This window comes from Chelon labrosus (assembly GCF_963514085.1).
Source record: "Chelon labrosus genome assembly, chromosome: 4".
NCBI classification, from domain to species: Eukaryota; Metazoa; Chordata; class Actinopteri; order Mugiliformes; family Mugilidae; genus Chelon; species Chelon labrosus.
The window spans coordinates 27,455,305-27,469,942 of record NC_140340.1 but is presented as its reverse complement, the minus strand read 5'-3'; the positions used below and the strand labels follow the sequence as shown (position 1 = coordinate 27,469,942).

The following is a 14,638-nucleotide window of genomic DNA, read 5'->3' as shown; positions in this document are numbered from 1 at the left end:
AAGAGAAGACTGATGCAGTTTGACCATTTCTGGCTGGAGTCTTTCAAACTTTGCAGTTGTTAATATAATTGGCACCAGAGCGATAATCCAGCCCCGAGAAAGAGGGGGGAGAGAAAAGAAGAAATAGAGCATGCAAAGAGTTGAAGGTTGATAAGCAGTTGAAGCATAAGGACTAAGAGAGAGGTGTAAAGAAAAAAAAAACTTTACGGAATGGAAGAGAGATTGTGAAACATCCTCTTCTATGTAGTTTGTTGCTTCTCTCAGTATGATTGATGGAGCAGGAGGAAAAGAGGCAAGCACCGAGCGCAAGGAAACAAAGTGAGGGCAATTCAGGACGTCCATACCTGTCTCTGTTGGGCTCTCTATATGTATGCCCTCACCCCAGTTTTCTCCATCTCTGCTATTTTTTCCAAGTTATTTGTGCGTATATTTTTCTTGTCAGTACCTTCCTTTAGGGCTGGGTGTTATGGTCAAAAAGAAAATTAAAAATTAAATCTTGATTTTTAGTGTGTGCGTGTGTTATGGGAGATTCAAGATTTGAATTGATATTTTTCTGCCTAAACTCAAGACAAAACATGATTTAAAAATGGTTTTATTAATACTATATGGCATATGTGATATTTAGTATCAACAAGCATCAACAAATATCAAAAAGGCAACTCTAAAAAAGTTTTAAATAATAGCGTGATTGCTAGAGTACAGAAACATTCACAAGAAAAATACAAAATTTTTATGAATGAATGAGGCTTTTTTTGTTAAGACTGTAAAAATGAATGACCTTGGCAGTAACAGTATGGACAGTAGTTTGGACAAATCAGGAATTGATCAAAGCTGCAGTCAAGCTGTGGAAAGCAAGCAGACTCTGAAGTGCGGTTGAAGTAAATTATTTTAGCCCGTGGAGGGCAGTTATACGCCGAGTGGCATCAAAAACGCCAGAAATCATCAAAGAAGCAGAAAAAGAAAGCAAGGAAGAAACTGCTTTAGAAACGAGTCTTTTGACCGGCATGTTCAGCTTTAAAAAAGCCCTGGCAGATGGTTCTCTTCCCAAGAACAAAGTTATCTGCATCTACTGTCGATGTCAACTAAGTTACCAACTGATTAAGCAGCTGGTTAAATTGCAACAGAGGCGCTTGGACAACAGAACAGATTTAAAAAAATAAATAAATATGTGCAATTAATTTGCACTAATTGTTTTCAACACCAATTACAGGCTTTTCGACTGTGTAAATAAGTACCATTACCTGTTTGGGAATCCCCTGTCCATATAGGATGACTCCAGATAATTTGGCAGCTAAAGTTTGCTCCTCTTTAGTTGTGGTTTTGGAGCTGGGTCCAGAGTGAGCATCAACATCTGGTAGAGGCACACATCGCTCCACTGCATACCTTTGTTTGAGTTGCCACCACAGATTTGATGTTTAATAGACTTTCTACAGACTTAGCAGAGCCAAATGTGCCGACAAGCCAAAGGAAACATCACTATGTCAAAACAGGCTGCTGTTAAATATAGAAACACTACCAGCAAAGTGTACCTAAAGTATCAAAAGTAAAAAAGCGCACTCTGCAGAAAAATGACCCATGTGACTGATTTACTATTACAAAGTACAGTCATAGAAACTTAATACTGATCAGCAGGCGCAAGGAGCATTTTGCTGGTGTAGCACATCGAGATGGAACTTTTAATATTTAAATGGGTCACAAATAAATCTGAGCAGAGAGACTGTGATGAATGGGGGATCTTTTTGGTGAAATAGTGAATAATCGTACCTCTGTGGGATTACTTCTTTGAAACGGAATAAATGACTGCTCTGTGGAACCGCTAACAAATCATAGACATCAGAAACACGGCACGGGTACCCATAGTGTAAAGGGACCCAAAGATTTGAGACATTGATTTAATGGTCTGTATTTAATACATCTACTGAAGACATATTTGTAATTTAAATATATATATATATATATATATATATATATATGTGTGTGTGTGTGTGTGTGTGTGCGGTTCAAAAAAAAAGTTCGTCATTTCATCTCTCAAATGAGCTCAAGATTAAAGAAACAGAAAATAGAAAATATTCAACTAAAAGCACCCTCGTTCTTTAAGTACAACTCTCAATTGATCATGTCAGTGAAGAGGAGACGGTATAATTTGTAAGGCTTTAATGTGTGATCAAAATCGAAAATGAATTGGAAACTAATACTTTTTACGTAACTTGCTAAAACTCACATCCATTATATATTACAGTAGAAGGACATCAGGGCAAGCCACAGTCTCTGCACATGAGAGACAGAGTTATACATGGCTGTTGACACTAGTGTAAACTGATTTGCTCCCTTGCTGAATATGTCAGTGTGTATGCGTGTGCATGTACGTGTGCGATTCATCCTTTCCCGAAGAAAGATGGGATATTTATTCGGGAAAGGAGAAGTGTAGGCCGCTAGTGAGATGTGTCCTATGAAAGTGTGAGTGTCTAAGAAGATGTGAGAGGAGACGTATGTGTGTGTGTGTGTGTGTTTATCTGTGCATATATGTGTGTTCTCCATCTCTGATGCGTCCTACACACTTGTAAACACTCACCACTCCACCCCACCCCGCCCAGTGCAAGGCCAGAGCGCAGATTAGTCTTGTTGAGTCGGCAAGGACACCCTGTCAAGCACAGGCAGCGGGCAGCGGACCCCAAGCACACACGCACGCACACCACGCGCACTCACGCATACCCACACCCACGCACGCGTTCATTTGCACAGCACACTCAGAGGAAATTGCTCTAAGCCTCATTAATTTTCAAACCTAGATTCTATGTAACGTAAGAGCAGACGACAGCCCTGCATCCCGAAACATCTGGCCACTAACGTACTTTCACCGTCTGCTTCACAGTTGTTCTCAAACCCTCATTCAGTGACTCACCTACACCGACATGTGCCGACTCTAATGAACTGATGCCGGGCCTGTATTGCATTAAAGCCCCGATTTGATTGATTTGTATGGGATTATGTCGCGCTCCAATTCTTTTTGACAGCATATGCATAGAAAAATTGTAGGGGGAAAAATAAATTTGGTTTTGATTATGTGCTGCTGGGGGTCCACGGGGGCTTTTCACCAAATGAGGCAGAAGGCAGCAGTTGCTATATGCAAAATGATGGTTGCTGTGCGTCCATAAATGAGACATAAATGTATGTCTGTGAAGGCTCTAAGCCGTCCAGACCGTTTTAATATCTTACCTATCTATGAAACAACTCACCCGCAGGTGTTCTGAAATAAAAACCTAGACTCCCCACCAGCCAGTTAGAATTAAAGAAGCACTTTAGATGAGTTCCGCTGCTGCCTTTGTGAAAATAAAAGATTAAAATGATGCTAAACTAATGATGTTATCAAATTAGTTTCTTAACTTGATGTACAGACATTTCTAAAGTAGTTGTCAGGGATTTCCATCAGCCAAGTTGGGAAGAATATGTGCAGAGGTCAAGTTCGCCTTTCAGGCCCACAGCTGGATTCAACGTGACCTTTGATTCATACATATTACTTTTGATGCACATTTCTAAATAACAATGACAACAAGTATGTTGTTCCGTTTAAACAAACTTCTCTGGAGAGACTGTAGAACTGAACTCTAGTTAAATTTTAACTGTGTTCTGGCCTGAGGACAGGCGCACAACATATCTGTCTTGTCTTATTCCTGACACATGACAGGCACCGCTCCTGACACACAGGTGCTAGTTTTGATTTTTGTGGAGGAAAGAAAAAAAAAAAGTCAGGTTATGACAAGTTAGAGACATAGACTGTCACACACGCCATGTCAAACAAAAACGCCTGCTAAAATAGTTAGCGGGGTGTTGTGTAGAGTATATCGTCTCTTCACACATCATGTATGGTATACTCATTAAACCTAAAATATGATACAAGGTGATTTCTAGCTCTTGGCCCATAAAAGATTGGCCTGAAGCGCTTTCTAACCTTCGGGAAGAGTATTAAATTCTTCTGTCAAGTTTTGATATTTTGTGGTGTAGTAGTATAGCATGCTGTGAAGGGAGTTTTCCCTTGTTGAGTTAAGGCTATAACAGATCCATGCACCTTGCATAATGAAAGTGCAGATTTAACTTCCACTAATAAATGAACAGAAGCTTTAGATTCTTTGATTTTCTGGTTTCTGCATTGAATATGTCACTAAGAGCTCACGAAATAAAAAGAGAGATCGCTTACATTGTCTGTTTGTGTCATGGTATTAATACAGTCAAGCATTTAAGATGGTATGAAGTTCTGAAATAACTGAATAACATAGCAACATTTACTCAGTGAACTCCAAAGAACAGTAGATTATCATATATATATCGAAAGTGAGGAGTTACCAGTCAACTCAAAGCCAAAAATAAAATAAAAGTATGTAGTTGCTCAATAGCAACTCCATTTAAAATGCTGCTCATTGTGCTCCACTACATAACAAATATGCAAGGACTGCATCATTAGTTCGAGTGAAATATGTCGCTAAAGCTATCAAGTTCCACGCGCTGGGGCTTTATGTAATACATTTATCAGCGTCTGTTGTATTCAGAACTTTTTCATTGTTACTGATCAATTTCTATGTTACAAACAGAGCTGAGAACCTATGACAATTAACATATTAAAGCAAATAGCAAATAGCTTTTAAACCAAAATGGCACCTAAAGTTGTGTTTTCCACATGAAGAAAAGGGCAGATGACATACTGTGTGAGTTTCTGCACAATTCCAAGAACAAACATCAGTGCATTCAATCACAAAAACCTCTCCCTGGTAGCTTTTGCATGCACGTCTAAGGCTGAGCAAAAAAAGCTTCTATTTTAGCGAATGTAGTGTCTTTATGTAGAATATCAAAAGGCGCCTTTGATCCTCAGATCGTGACCTATTATTCTTTCCTTTTAGAAGACAGAAAGCTCTTTGTCGGCATGCTCAACAAGCAACAGTCAGAAGATGATGTGCGGCGCCTTTTTGAGTCCTTCGGCAGCATCGAGGAATGCACCATCCTCAGAGGTCCCGACGGAAACAGCAAAGGTGAGTTTATAGCGGATTTTCACAGGCTACTGCACAGAAATGATTTGGCCTTTCAAAGTTGGGTGACTTTGCAAAGTTCTCCTCAAGCACTCTGTGCTGAGTGATGTCAACGCCGGCTATTTCACAATCATCAGAGGAGCCATTACATAAGAATATTGTAGATTCTGTAAACGCCATTGAAAAGCTTCGCCCGCAGGGATGAGAGATATAAACCACCAAGTCTTTACAGATGAACCCCATTAACCTCATGAGTCAACCGACATGGCTCTGATAAAGAGGGAAAAATATAAGTCACCCTCCTTATTAACCATGGGCTTTATGTCATGCCAGAAAAATGTCCTCTCACAGTGTTGTCAGAGTGCTACACAAGTTCACCGCATGAAGTTCATCAGTGGGCTTAGCAGCCAATCAATGAGGCCCAATGATAACTAAGCCTGATGATTACAGTGGGCTTGATCATTCTGATTCCTCGACGAAGCTCCATTAACAAGGCTTCATCAGCCAGCTTACTCGTCTAAGTGGGCTCTAGCTCAATAATTACTGGGAACTTGATCATTCAAATTCATCAACGGCGCTTGTCAATAGTAAGCGACACCAGAATGCTGTGGCATTTTAAGCCCCATCAGAGCATCCCAATGTTGTTAATGGTGTCAGAGCGACATGCTTAGCCTGCTTATTGAGCGCCAATCAGCACTGATGCAACCCTCCACTTTCCTCACTAAATGTTTGTTGCTGTAATCTTGTAGGAAATGTAACTCCGGGTGAAGAAAACATAACTTTTTTTTTGTATTGTTACTAAAAATGTTTTGCTGTAAAACTTTTCTCTTTTGTTTCCGCCGTCTCATTATCCCCCCACTCATTTTCTCTCTTCCTTAAGGCTGTGCATTTGTAAAATACTCGTCTCATGCTGAAGCTCAGGCAGCCATCAGTGCACTACACGGCAGCCAGACAATGCCTGTGAGTATACTGTGTGTGAGCATGTAGGTGTGTGTGTGTGTGTGAGAGGTGAGTCACACACACAGATGAGTCAAATAGCGCTTAATTACCACCTTAAAGTTAAGTTACACTCACACTATTAATCCCAGTGAGGACGTTTGTCCTTTAGATATGGTCCAGACTAACTTTTTTTTTTACAGGGCAGTGGGCACCATCTACAGCTCTGAGAGTGCTGTCTTGGCAGGAGATTTAGGAGAGGATGCGTGTTTGCCAGCTTAGATAGAAGCTTATGTCGCATGTCTTTTCAGTCCCACTAACATGTACTGTGTGTGTGTTTGCGTGTGTGGGTGGATGGCTGGGTTGGTGCACAGGGTGCCTCATCCAGTCTGGTGGTAAAGTTCGCAGACACGGATAAGGAGCGCACCATTCGTCGCATGCAGCAGATGGCTGGTCAGATGGGCATCTTCAACCCTATGGCCCTGCAGTTTGGAGCCTATGGAGCCTACGCTCAGGCAAGACGCCCCACATAACCCCTTTTTTATCCACAGTTATTTATTCAGTGAGGCATGGAGATTAAATGCAGTCAAGCTCAGATCTCAGCTAAATGTGAAATAGCAAAAGAACTAGATGTAATATAAATATATTTATGTTAATGTGAAAATGCAAACATAATATAGCAAACAAGCATTCTGTAAGATTCAATCCCTGCTTTTCAGCCAGTCGTCTCTGCCTCTAGTTTCTCCCTACTTCTTCCTCCTTTTTGTGTTTCCTTTTATTACTCTCTATCCTATTAAGAATCTCTTCTCCACTTGCAGGTGCAGCAGCAGGCAGCACTGATGGCCTCTGTAGGCCAGGGAGGCTACCTCAGTCCAATGGCAGCCTTTGCTGCTGCCCAGATGCAGCACATGGCCACCATCAATGGCCTCCCTGGAGCACCGCTGACCCCCACGTCAGGTAACATGAGCTAAAGACCAACAGGTTTTCATTAAACTTGTAAATTACGGTGCAGTCATTATTGACCATTACACCCATATACAGGGATAAGCCAACAGTACTGTTAAAAGAGAGATAAAGTGACTATACTAAAAGTATACTAGATGTTGAAACCTCAAACAAGGTAAGTGATAGTAACTGTGACCACAACAAATACAACCAGCTAATTACGTCATTTCGAAAATGAGTCATTGTGTTGGCAAACAAGAAACATCTGTGTTTCTAAACTGGTTCTTTCACAATGAAAATATGTTATCAACAAGAGTACTTTAGGTCACAGATCACAGGATAACTACCTTAATAAAACTGATTGACATGTCCATATTCATCAGTGGAATAGATCAGACCCAGGTTTGACAGTGAATCTAGTGTTTAAATGTTAGAAATTAATTTGTTCTACAGCTACACATGTATAAAGGAAATCATCAGATGTTTATGATTGGCTTCATTTATAGGTTTTTGTTACTTGGATATATTCTTTACGAATGTGATTTGCTTTTTGGGCCCAAATGAAAATAAAGCATATAAACAACAAAGACATACTAAATGACAACTTCCTAGTTTGCAAAAATGGCTCATAATATTACTATTTTAAGTACAGGTAACCTATACAACTGTAAACTCTAAATGAACTTATAGTGGTATGAATATGGTATAAATGCAAACGCACCAAAACTTTTAAATTTGAGCAGATTGCTATACATCAAAATTTATAATTTATTATGTGTGGAAAAAATGGCGGTCCTATCAACTATGAAGTGGCAAAGCTGTTTATCGCGTTTAACAGATATTGTGGCTAACTCAAATCTCCCAGTGCCATCCACAACATAATGTACATGTGCATCACTCCGGAGCAATAGATTTTTAACTCACTATATCCATTCCTTCTAAATCTAAGACATACAAATTAGATGGAGACAAATCTAAAAAGGATAAAATGCTTTTTGAAATGGTCAGGACAGCCGCGTAATAAATCATTGAATAAAAATAGTAGGCTCCTCTAAGGCCTTTCTGTATCACTGCAGCAGCAGGGAACACAGTGCAGTGGATTTAAATGGGCATATTTAAACGATCAAGACTCTCTCCTTCCAGATGTACAGAGGGAGAGCAAACGAACATAATTCTGCAAATGTATGATTGGTACTCATTTGACATCAGCACGGTATTCACTTTTCTCATACAGTCTGACTGAGACTCAGATCTAATGGCTGTGGTGTCACACTAAGGGCCATACAGGGACAAGAAATCAGCCCTGACATTTAGTGTCTTCACCGGCCCACTGGACCGGCCCCTTTGACATTTGCAAGAGTTACTAGGTGGCCACTGAAAGTAAAACTTCCCCATAACGCCTTGAGAAAAATACAGCGGAACGCTTACTGTTGCTCTCTGTCTTTGTCCGTCTGGCCCCGCGGCTGCAGGTGGCAGCACTCCACCAGGCATCAGCGCCCCCACAGTGACCAGCATCCCCTCTCCCATTAGCGTAAATGGTTTTACTGGAATGCCGCCGCCCCAGGCAAACGGGCAGCCCCCTGCAGAAGCGGTCTTCACCAATGGCATACACCATTACCCTGGTAAGTCTGGTAATCTCAGGAGCATGCATTCAGACACACAAAAGGTCTCTCTGATGTGGCAAACGCTCAAACTGATGACTACAGCCTTAATATATGAATTTATGTAAATATGTGTAGACACAAATACACTGTAACAGGAAAGCATGCACGCTGCTGGCTCACGGATGGCCTTGAAGCATGTTCAGGAGGCCGAGGCCAGAAGAATGTAGCCCGCAGACAGCGAGCATGTCGAGGAGATGAGTGTTTGGCGGAGGTGCTTACGGGCTGCTGGAGCTTAAGTGTGCGCTTGTGTCATGAGCCGTGGCTAGTACCTCATTGGTTCTGTTTGTGAAGAGGAGGAGGAACAAATCTGTCTTCTCTTTTGCGCTCTTGTCTCCCCAGTGTTGCAGGAGGTGGTTTTTAGAGAGGACTCAGAGAAAAACGGCTTGGGCGTGGCTCCGCGGAGTTGTTTTGGGGTTCAGGGTGGCTGCTTCCTCTCCTCTCTCTCTGAAGGTAGCGCTCTCCCCCCACCCATCCACCTACCCTCATCCCATTCCTCTATGGGCTCAAAAGATTCAGGAGGATTAAGAAATAAATTCAAAACTATTTGTAAACCTGTGAAATAGCAAAAGAAGATATTAAAGTTTTGGAAAGTTTAGTAAAGATTTGCAGAATGAAACTGTTCAGGTTTAGAGTAGAAATTAAATTCTCCACACTCACAAACAGTTCCTGCACACAAGGGCATAACTTGAAAACCTGATATATCTGCAGACAACACCCAGGGCTGAAAAGACTACTTCATTTTTATCCACTGTATGATTACTGTGATTTTCTTCAGGTTTATTTGAGCCCATACTTCTCCTCCTTCTTGCCTCTGTTTGTCGTTCCGTGTTGCTGTTAGTTCACAGCGTGTGCAGTCTTTCCTTCGGCCTACTGGGGTTTATCGGTGTGTGTACGTGGTTATCAGTGTGTTTTCTCATTGGTGTACTTAATGTGCATGTACTACACTGTATGTACAGATGGGTGGTTAAAATGTGTCGCGCAGCATCTGTGCGTCGTTACGAGTGCGAGAGAACGAAGGGGGCGATTTAAATCTCAAACATGTGGAGTGATAGCAACAGGTGTATCCAGTGTCGTGTGTGTTGTACTTGTCCTGTAGTACATGTGGAAAATAAATATAGTTTGTAGGATGTGTGTGTGTGTGTGTGTGTGTGTGTGTGTGTAATAGGTACAGGCTTTTTTTGTGTGGTGACAATGGAGGCTTGTGTTGTTATATTTGTCTTTTAAAATTGTACTTTTTTACGTTTAACTTTTCTTAACGCATAATAATTGTAAAATAATTGTGTGCAAAAGAGAGAGTCGTAATCCTCGCACGCTGAAAGCGAAGTGAGTCGACTCCACGCTGTTCGTCTCCCTAACCTTTCTGCTTTTCTTCTCCTGTCTGTTCTCCTCTCCATCGCACCTCCTCCCTCTCACCCTCGTTATATATTACTCCCGCCTTCCTCCGTGCCCTCTCCTCCATCTACATTCTCCCTCCGTCTCTCTCTGCCTCATCTCTCCCCCAACACACACACGCGCACACACCTCCATCCATCTGTGCTCCCCCTCCGCTGCCACCACCACCACCACCACCACCACCACCACCACCACCTCCTCCTCCTCCTCCTCCTCCTCCTCCTCCTCCTCCATCTCCTCCTCTCTGTGTTTCGGCTGAAGCAGCTCAAAGTCCCACTGCAGCTGATCCTCTCCAGCAGGCTTACACAGGAGTCCAGCAGTATGCAGGTCTGTCTGTCACTCTTGCAGCACCACTGTTCTGTGTGTGTGTGTGTCTGCGTATACATGCCTGGACGTGCGGATGTGGGTGTTTTCTTGAGAAAGCAGGGGATAACAGCAAAAAACAAGAAATAAAGCATTCCTTTGTTCGAATCTGAATCTTGATCCTGCAGCATTAAGTGTTTCCGCATCACTACATCAATTTATTCTCTGTGGCGTGTCCAGCGTGTTTGTGCAACATGTAGACTCTATTGTCTGTTATCTGATCGATTGCCTGCTGTGCCCCTGCATATATCACATTGTTTGTATGTATCCAGAGTGTGCGCTCTAGTCATGACTGTTATCTGATCCGCGGCGTGCGTCTGGTTGTGTGTGTCTCAGCAGCCTACCCCGCTGCATACGGTCAGATCAGCCAAGCCTTCCCCCACCCTCCACCCATCATTCCACAGCAGCAACGAGAAGGTAACACACACACACACACCCACACACTCCCTTAATACTCACACTCGCTGCAAACATTTACTCATATTCTTTTTAAAAATGTTGTCCTGGAATAAACAGCCACAAGGCTAAATCGCTTCTTATTCTTCATATTTTGTTAAATAAAATCCAAAGCAGAGACGAGTTTAGGAGTGAGTTATGAATCAGAAGAAGAAAGAAAAGGGTATTACCGAGTATTTCAAACACCTACTCATGAACTTAATGACCTGCAGACTTGGGACAGTTGTGTCTGGGACCTTACTGCCCTCTTGTGGAAAATAAATATCATTGGACAGCTGTGGCGTCCCTGAGGTTACCGTTTAAGCGTTAGTAGTTGTTTGATAAGGGACACATAAAAGTTACATGTATGGAAACTGAGCTGAAACAACTTGACCTCTTAAGATTACTGTCAAGCAATAATAACATGCTAAGATAACAGGAAAGCATGCATGATTTGTGTTGTTTTGCAAATGTAATATAAGGAAAATATATTTCAAAAATGCTTTTTGTTTTTCTTTAAAAGTCTTCTTCCAGCAACAATCGAAAACTAAAGATATTGAAATTCACTATCATATATGAATGGCTGTAAATAATAAGAAACTGAAGCTAATAAATGCTTGAAAATTGTCAGTCGGCTATCAAAATATCTGCCAACTCAGTGGATTGACAAATTATTTGTTCCAGAGTTAAAATGCTGATATCTTATTTTTCCAAGCACTTAAACTCAGCGTGAAGAGCTCAGACAAAGTTGTAAACAGAGTGCAGAAAATTCATATTTCCTTCACGAGTAGCTGATGGATGAAACAGGGTTTCCGGGGCTTACGCCTTCACTAACAACGTGCTCCTCTACTCTCCGTGTTATTTTTTACTATATGCGCCTAATATTTTCTTGCTGTCATCACTGAAACCCCCTGTCGTTTTCTCCTTTCTTCATCCTTAACACCCACCCGTCTCCTTGTCTCTCCTTCTCGAACCTTTGCCCTTTACCTGTCTCCCTTCTCTTGTCTCTGTCTCTCCGTTTGTTTCCGTGCAGGACCAGAGGGCTGCAACCTGTTCATCTACCACCTCCCTCAGGAGTTTGGGGATGGAGAGCTGATGCAGATGTTCCTGCCTTTCGGTAATGTCATCTCCTCCAAAGTGTTTGTGGATCGGGCGACAAACCAAAGTAAATGCTTTGGTGGGTAAAAATGAACAAAACCAAAAGATTATTGGTTATTTATTCTGATTATTCTTTTTTACTAATCACCTTTTGTACTGCAGTCTACACCCCTCCCCCCTTCCTAACCTCTCAACACTTCTCCCTTGAAACAATGAAAACAGTAGAGGAGCTCTCCAGATGTGAAAAAGCTATTACTACTAAGACAGGATGGAGAATGAATGTCGAGATTTTTCTATTCGTTGTTTAAGCTGCTTTCCTTTGAAACTAATTTCTTTCAAAACTTCCGTGATGTTCATAATACTGATGAGAAATTGATCTGTTTTATATTCAGCCATACTTTCATTGTGCTCTTCGTGATATACTGTATAATACAAATGCTGACTCTCAGTCTCTACCCCTGTCTATAGCTGACAAAAACAAAGGCAATGTATGCTAAGAATAAAACTAACAGTCGCTCCGGCATGCGAAGACAGAGAACTGCCGTCTCACTTTATGCCACTGACAGCACAATGTAGCCGAACGTATAATTATGTGTCAAATTATAAATGGATTGCTGAGAACGTTTAATGGAGAGTCCATCAGGTGCAACCCATTTGCAAATTAGCTTTTGCTCATTAATACAACACAACATTAACGTTGTATTATTCATGTTTGCAATTTTGAGATGCAGGTTTTAATTTGTGATTTTACGTTCTTTTTTTCCACTTAAATGTAGCGCAACCACATTGATGTTTTTTTTGGCTCTAAATCCCATCGTCACATTGTGTTGTGATTTTGGCTGCATGCTGTTCTCCCTCTTATAACTGTGATCCTATTGTTGTTGCCATACTAGTCTACATTATGCTAGTCATATTAAAGTTTATAAAGCACTGTATTGCAGTTATTTTACTTCATATTAATGCTTATATCTAATCATTTTGTGGATGTTAACTGTAGTTTTCTGTGCAGATTAAAGGATTTCATTCTTACACTTGAAAGACTGCTGTATTTTATTGAACTCGTCTTCATTTTCCAGTCTTTTACAAGCCTGAACTGTCGGCGCATTTTCATCTAACAACATCCCTCTCTCTCTATCTCTCTGTCTTTGTTGGGCCTTTCCCCCAGGGTTTGTGAGCTTCGACAACCCAGGTAGTGCCCAAGCTGCCATCCAGTCAATGAACGGCTTCCAGATCGGCATGAAAAGACTCAAGGTGCAGCTGAAGAGGCCAAAGGACGCCAACCGCCCCTACTAGCCCCCGCCCCAGCCAGCCGGGGCAGCCGCCAAACACAGGGAAAGACAGGTCAGGCCTCAAGGCTCTACTCCTCTGGAAACATTTGTTGTCACTTGACGTTTGATAGGCAATTAACTGAACCAACGCGTGCAAAACCACTGCACATTACACTGGCACTCAAACTGCGAGCCCATTTATGGAATGATGCCTGATGGGATTTCTGGGACCTTTTATAAATGTCATAAAACGTTTGCAGGTGCCTAATAACTACTGGATGATCATCTGTTGATTGGTTGTAAAGAATAGTGATGAATTTATTTCACTGTTGTACAGGACGTCCTGCTAATTCAGAGAGAAAAGTGACACATATATATGGGGGAAAAAAGATTTAAAACAAGACGACATTAAAAAAAAAAACAAAAAAAAAAAACACTGGACAGATCGGTCCGTTTGAATGGCTGCTTGAAGCAAAGCTGTGGAAGCATTTACTTACACGTAGCCTCCTCTATTTGTAGAACATCTTTACAGTAAGTGACCCTTCATGTTACCCTGTAGGTAAAAGATAATTGGCAAATGGTTCAGAGTGCTGCACAGGGAAGGAGCTGCTTCCGAGGGAGAGGCATTTATTACCCCTCAGGCGGGTAATTGTGCCGTTCCTCTTTGTCTCCTCCCTTCATCTGTGTGATGGAGAGTTTAGGCTGTGTCGTTCATTCACCACTGATGACTTCATTCAAGGGCAACTTATCACCCACTCACAAACTAACTGAACCATACCAGACAGTGTCCCGAGGCAAATCACTACCGGTGGAATAGTGCAATCTCATATGAATTTGTCACGAAGTATATGCCACCATTCCCTTTGATTTATCAGGACATTTGAAACAAAATGTTGGAGGAAACATCTTTTTGATTTCCTTCGCTTTCGGCCAGAGAGTTTTTACAGTGATCTAAATTTTAACACATTAACACACTGCTGTTTTTCCACTTACATTCTCAGTTTTACTATTATTATTATATCAAAATATAATAATAAGGCACTATTGACACTGCTAGTGCACTGCTACTTAACTTCATATGACAATGGAGGGTTCAGGTGCATCTTGAATAAAATCCCTTCATGACTTCAAAAACAGAATTAGACAATGTGATTTCAACGGAAAACAAAACCTAATTGTTTTATCACTCAGACGAATACAACGGCGTCACCGCCTGGGAGACGGATTAATTCGCTGCAGGATGAGCACTGATTTGTTTTCAAAATTGTCTCAGCAAAATGATCTACATTTATCCATACCAGGACTCAGAGTCTTAGCGCTGGCTAAGGCGCTTTGGAGAGGCAGGTGTCCTCTAAGTACCCTGCACGGCTCCATCTGCGTGCGAATACGCCAAGAAGTAAATGAGGACACAAAAAAATGATGATATTGTGGCAACTTTTAACAGAGTCACAAAACAAGTTTTAAGCTCCCCCATTCACTTTTATTGCATTTGTAAAGTAGAAATGTATTTTGAATTGTG

The 14,638-nt window shown here is 41.5% G+C and overlaps 1 protein-coding gene across 8 annotated transcripts in view; it reads left to right on the top strand.

Annotated features, from left to right (window-relative positions):
* Positions 1–13,144, top strand: part of celf4 (CUGBP, Elav-like family member 4) — a gene marked incomplete at both ends in the record, with an annotated part of 75,426 nt that extends 62,282 nt beyond the window's left edge. The window contains 10 exons of one of the 8 annotated variants that reach the window (XM_084543042.1): positions 4,893–5,021; positions 5,899–5,978; positions 6,329–6,469; positions 6,773–6,911; positions 8,369–8,521; positions 8,903–9,013; positions 10,220–10,282; positions 10,658–10,735; positions 11,787–11,930; positions 13,017–13,144. In XM_084543042.1, the coding sequence (XP_084399168.1) occupies positions 4,893–5,021; positions 5,899–5,978; positions 6,329–6,469; positions 6,773–6,911; positions 8,369–8,521; positions 8,903–9,013; positions 10,220–10,282; positions 10,658–10,735; positions 11,787–11,930; positions 13,017–13,144 (1,166 nt within the window). Of the gene's footprint in view, positions 1–4,864; positions 5,022–5,898; positions 5,979–6,328; positions 6,473–6,772; positions 6,912–8,368; positions 8,522–8,902; positions 9,014–10,219; positions 10,316–10,654; positions 10,736–11,786; positions 11,931–13,016 lie in introns of all 8 variants that reach the window. The other 7 variants (XM_084543046.1, XM_084543045.1, XM_084543043.1 and 4 more) reach the window with 7 other exon arrangements.
* Positions 13,145–14,638: the final 1,494 nt, after the last annotated feature.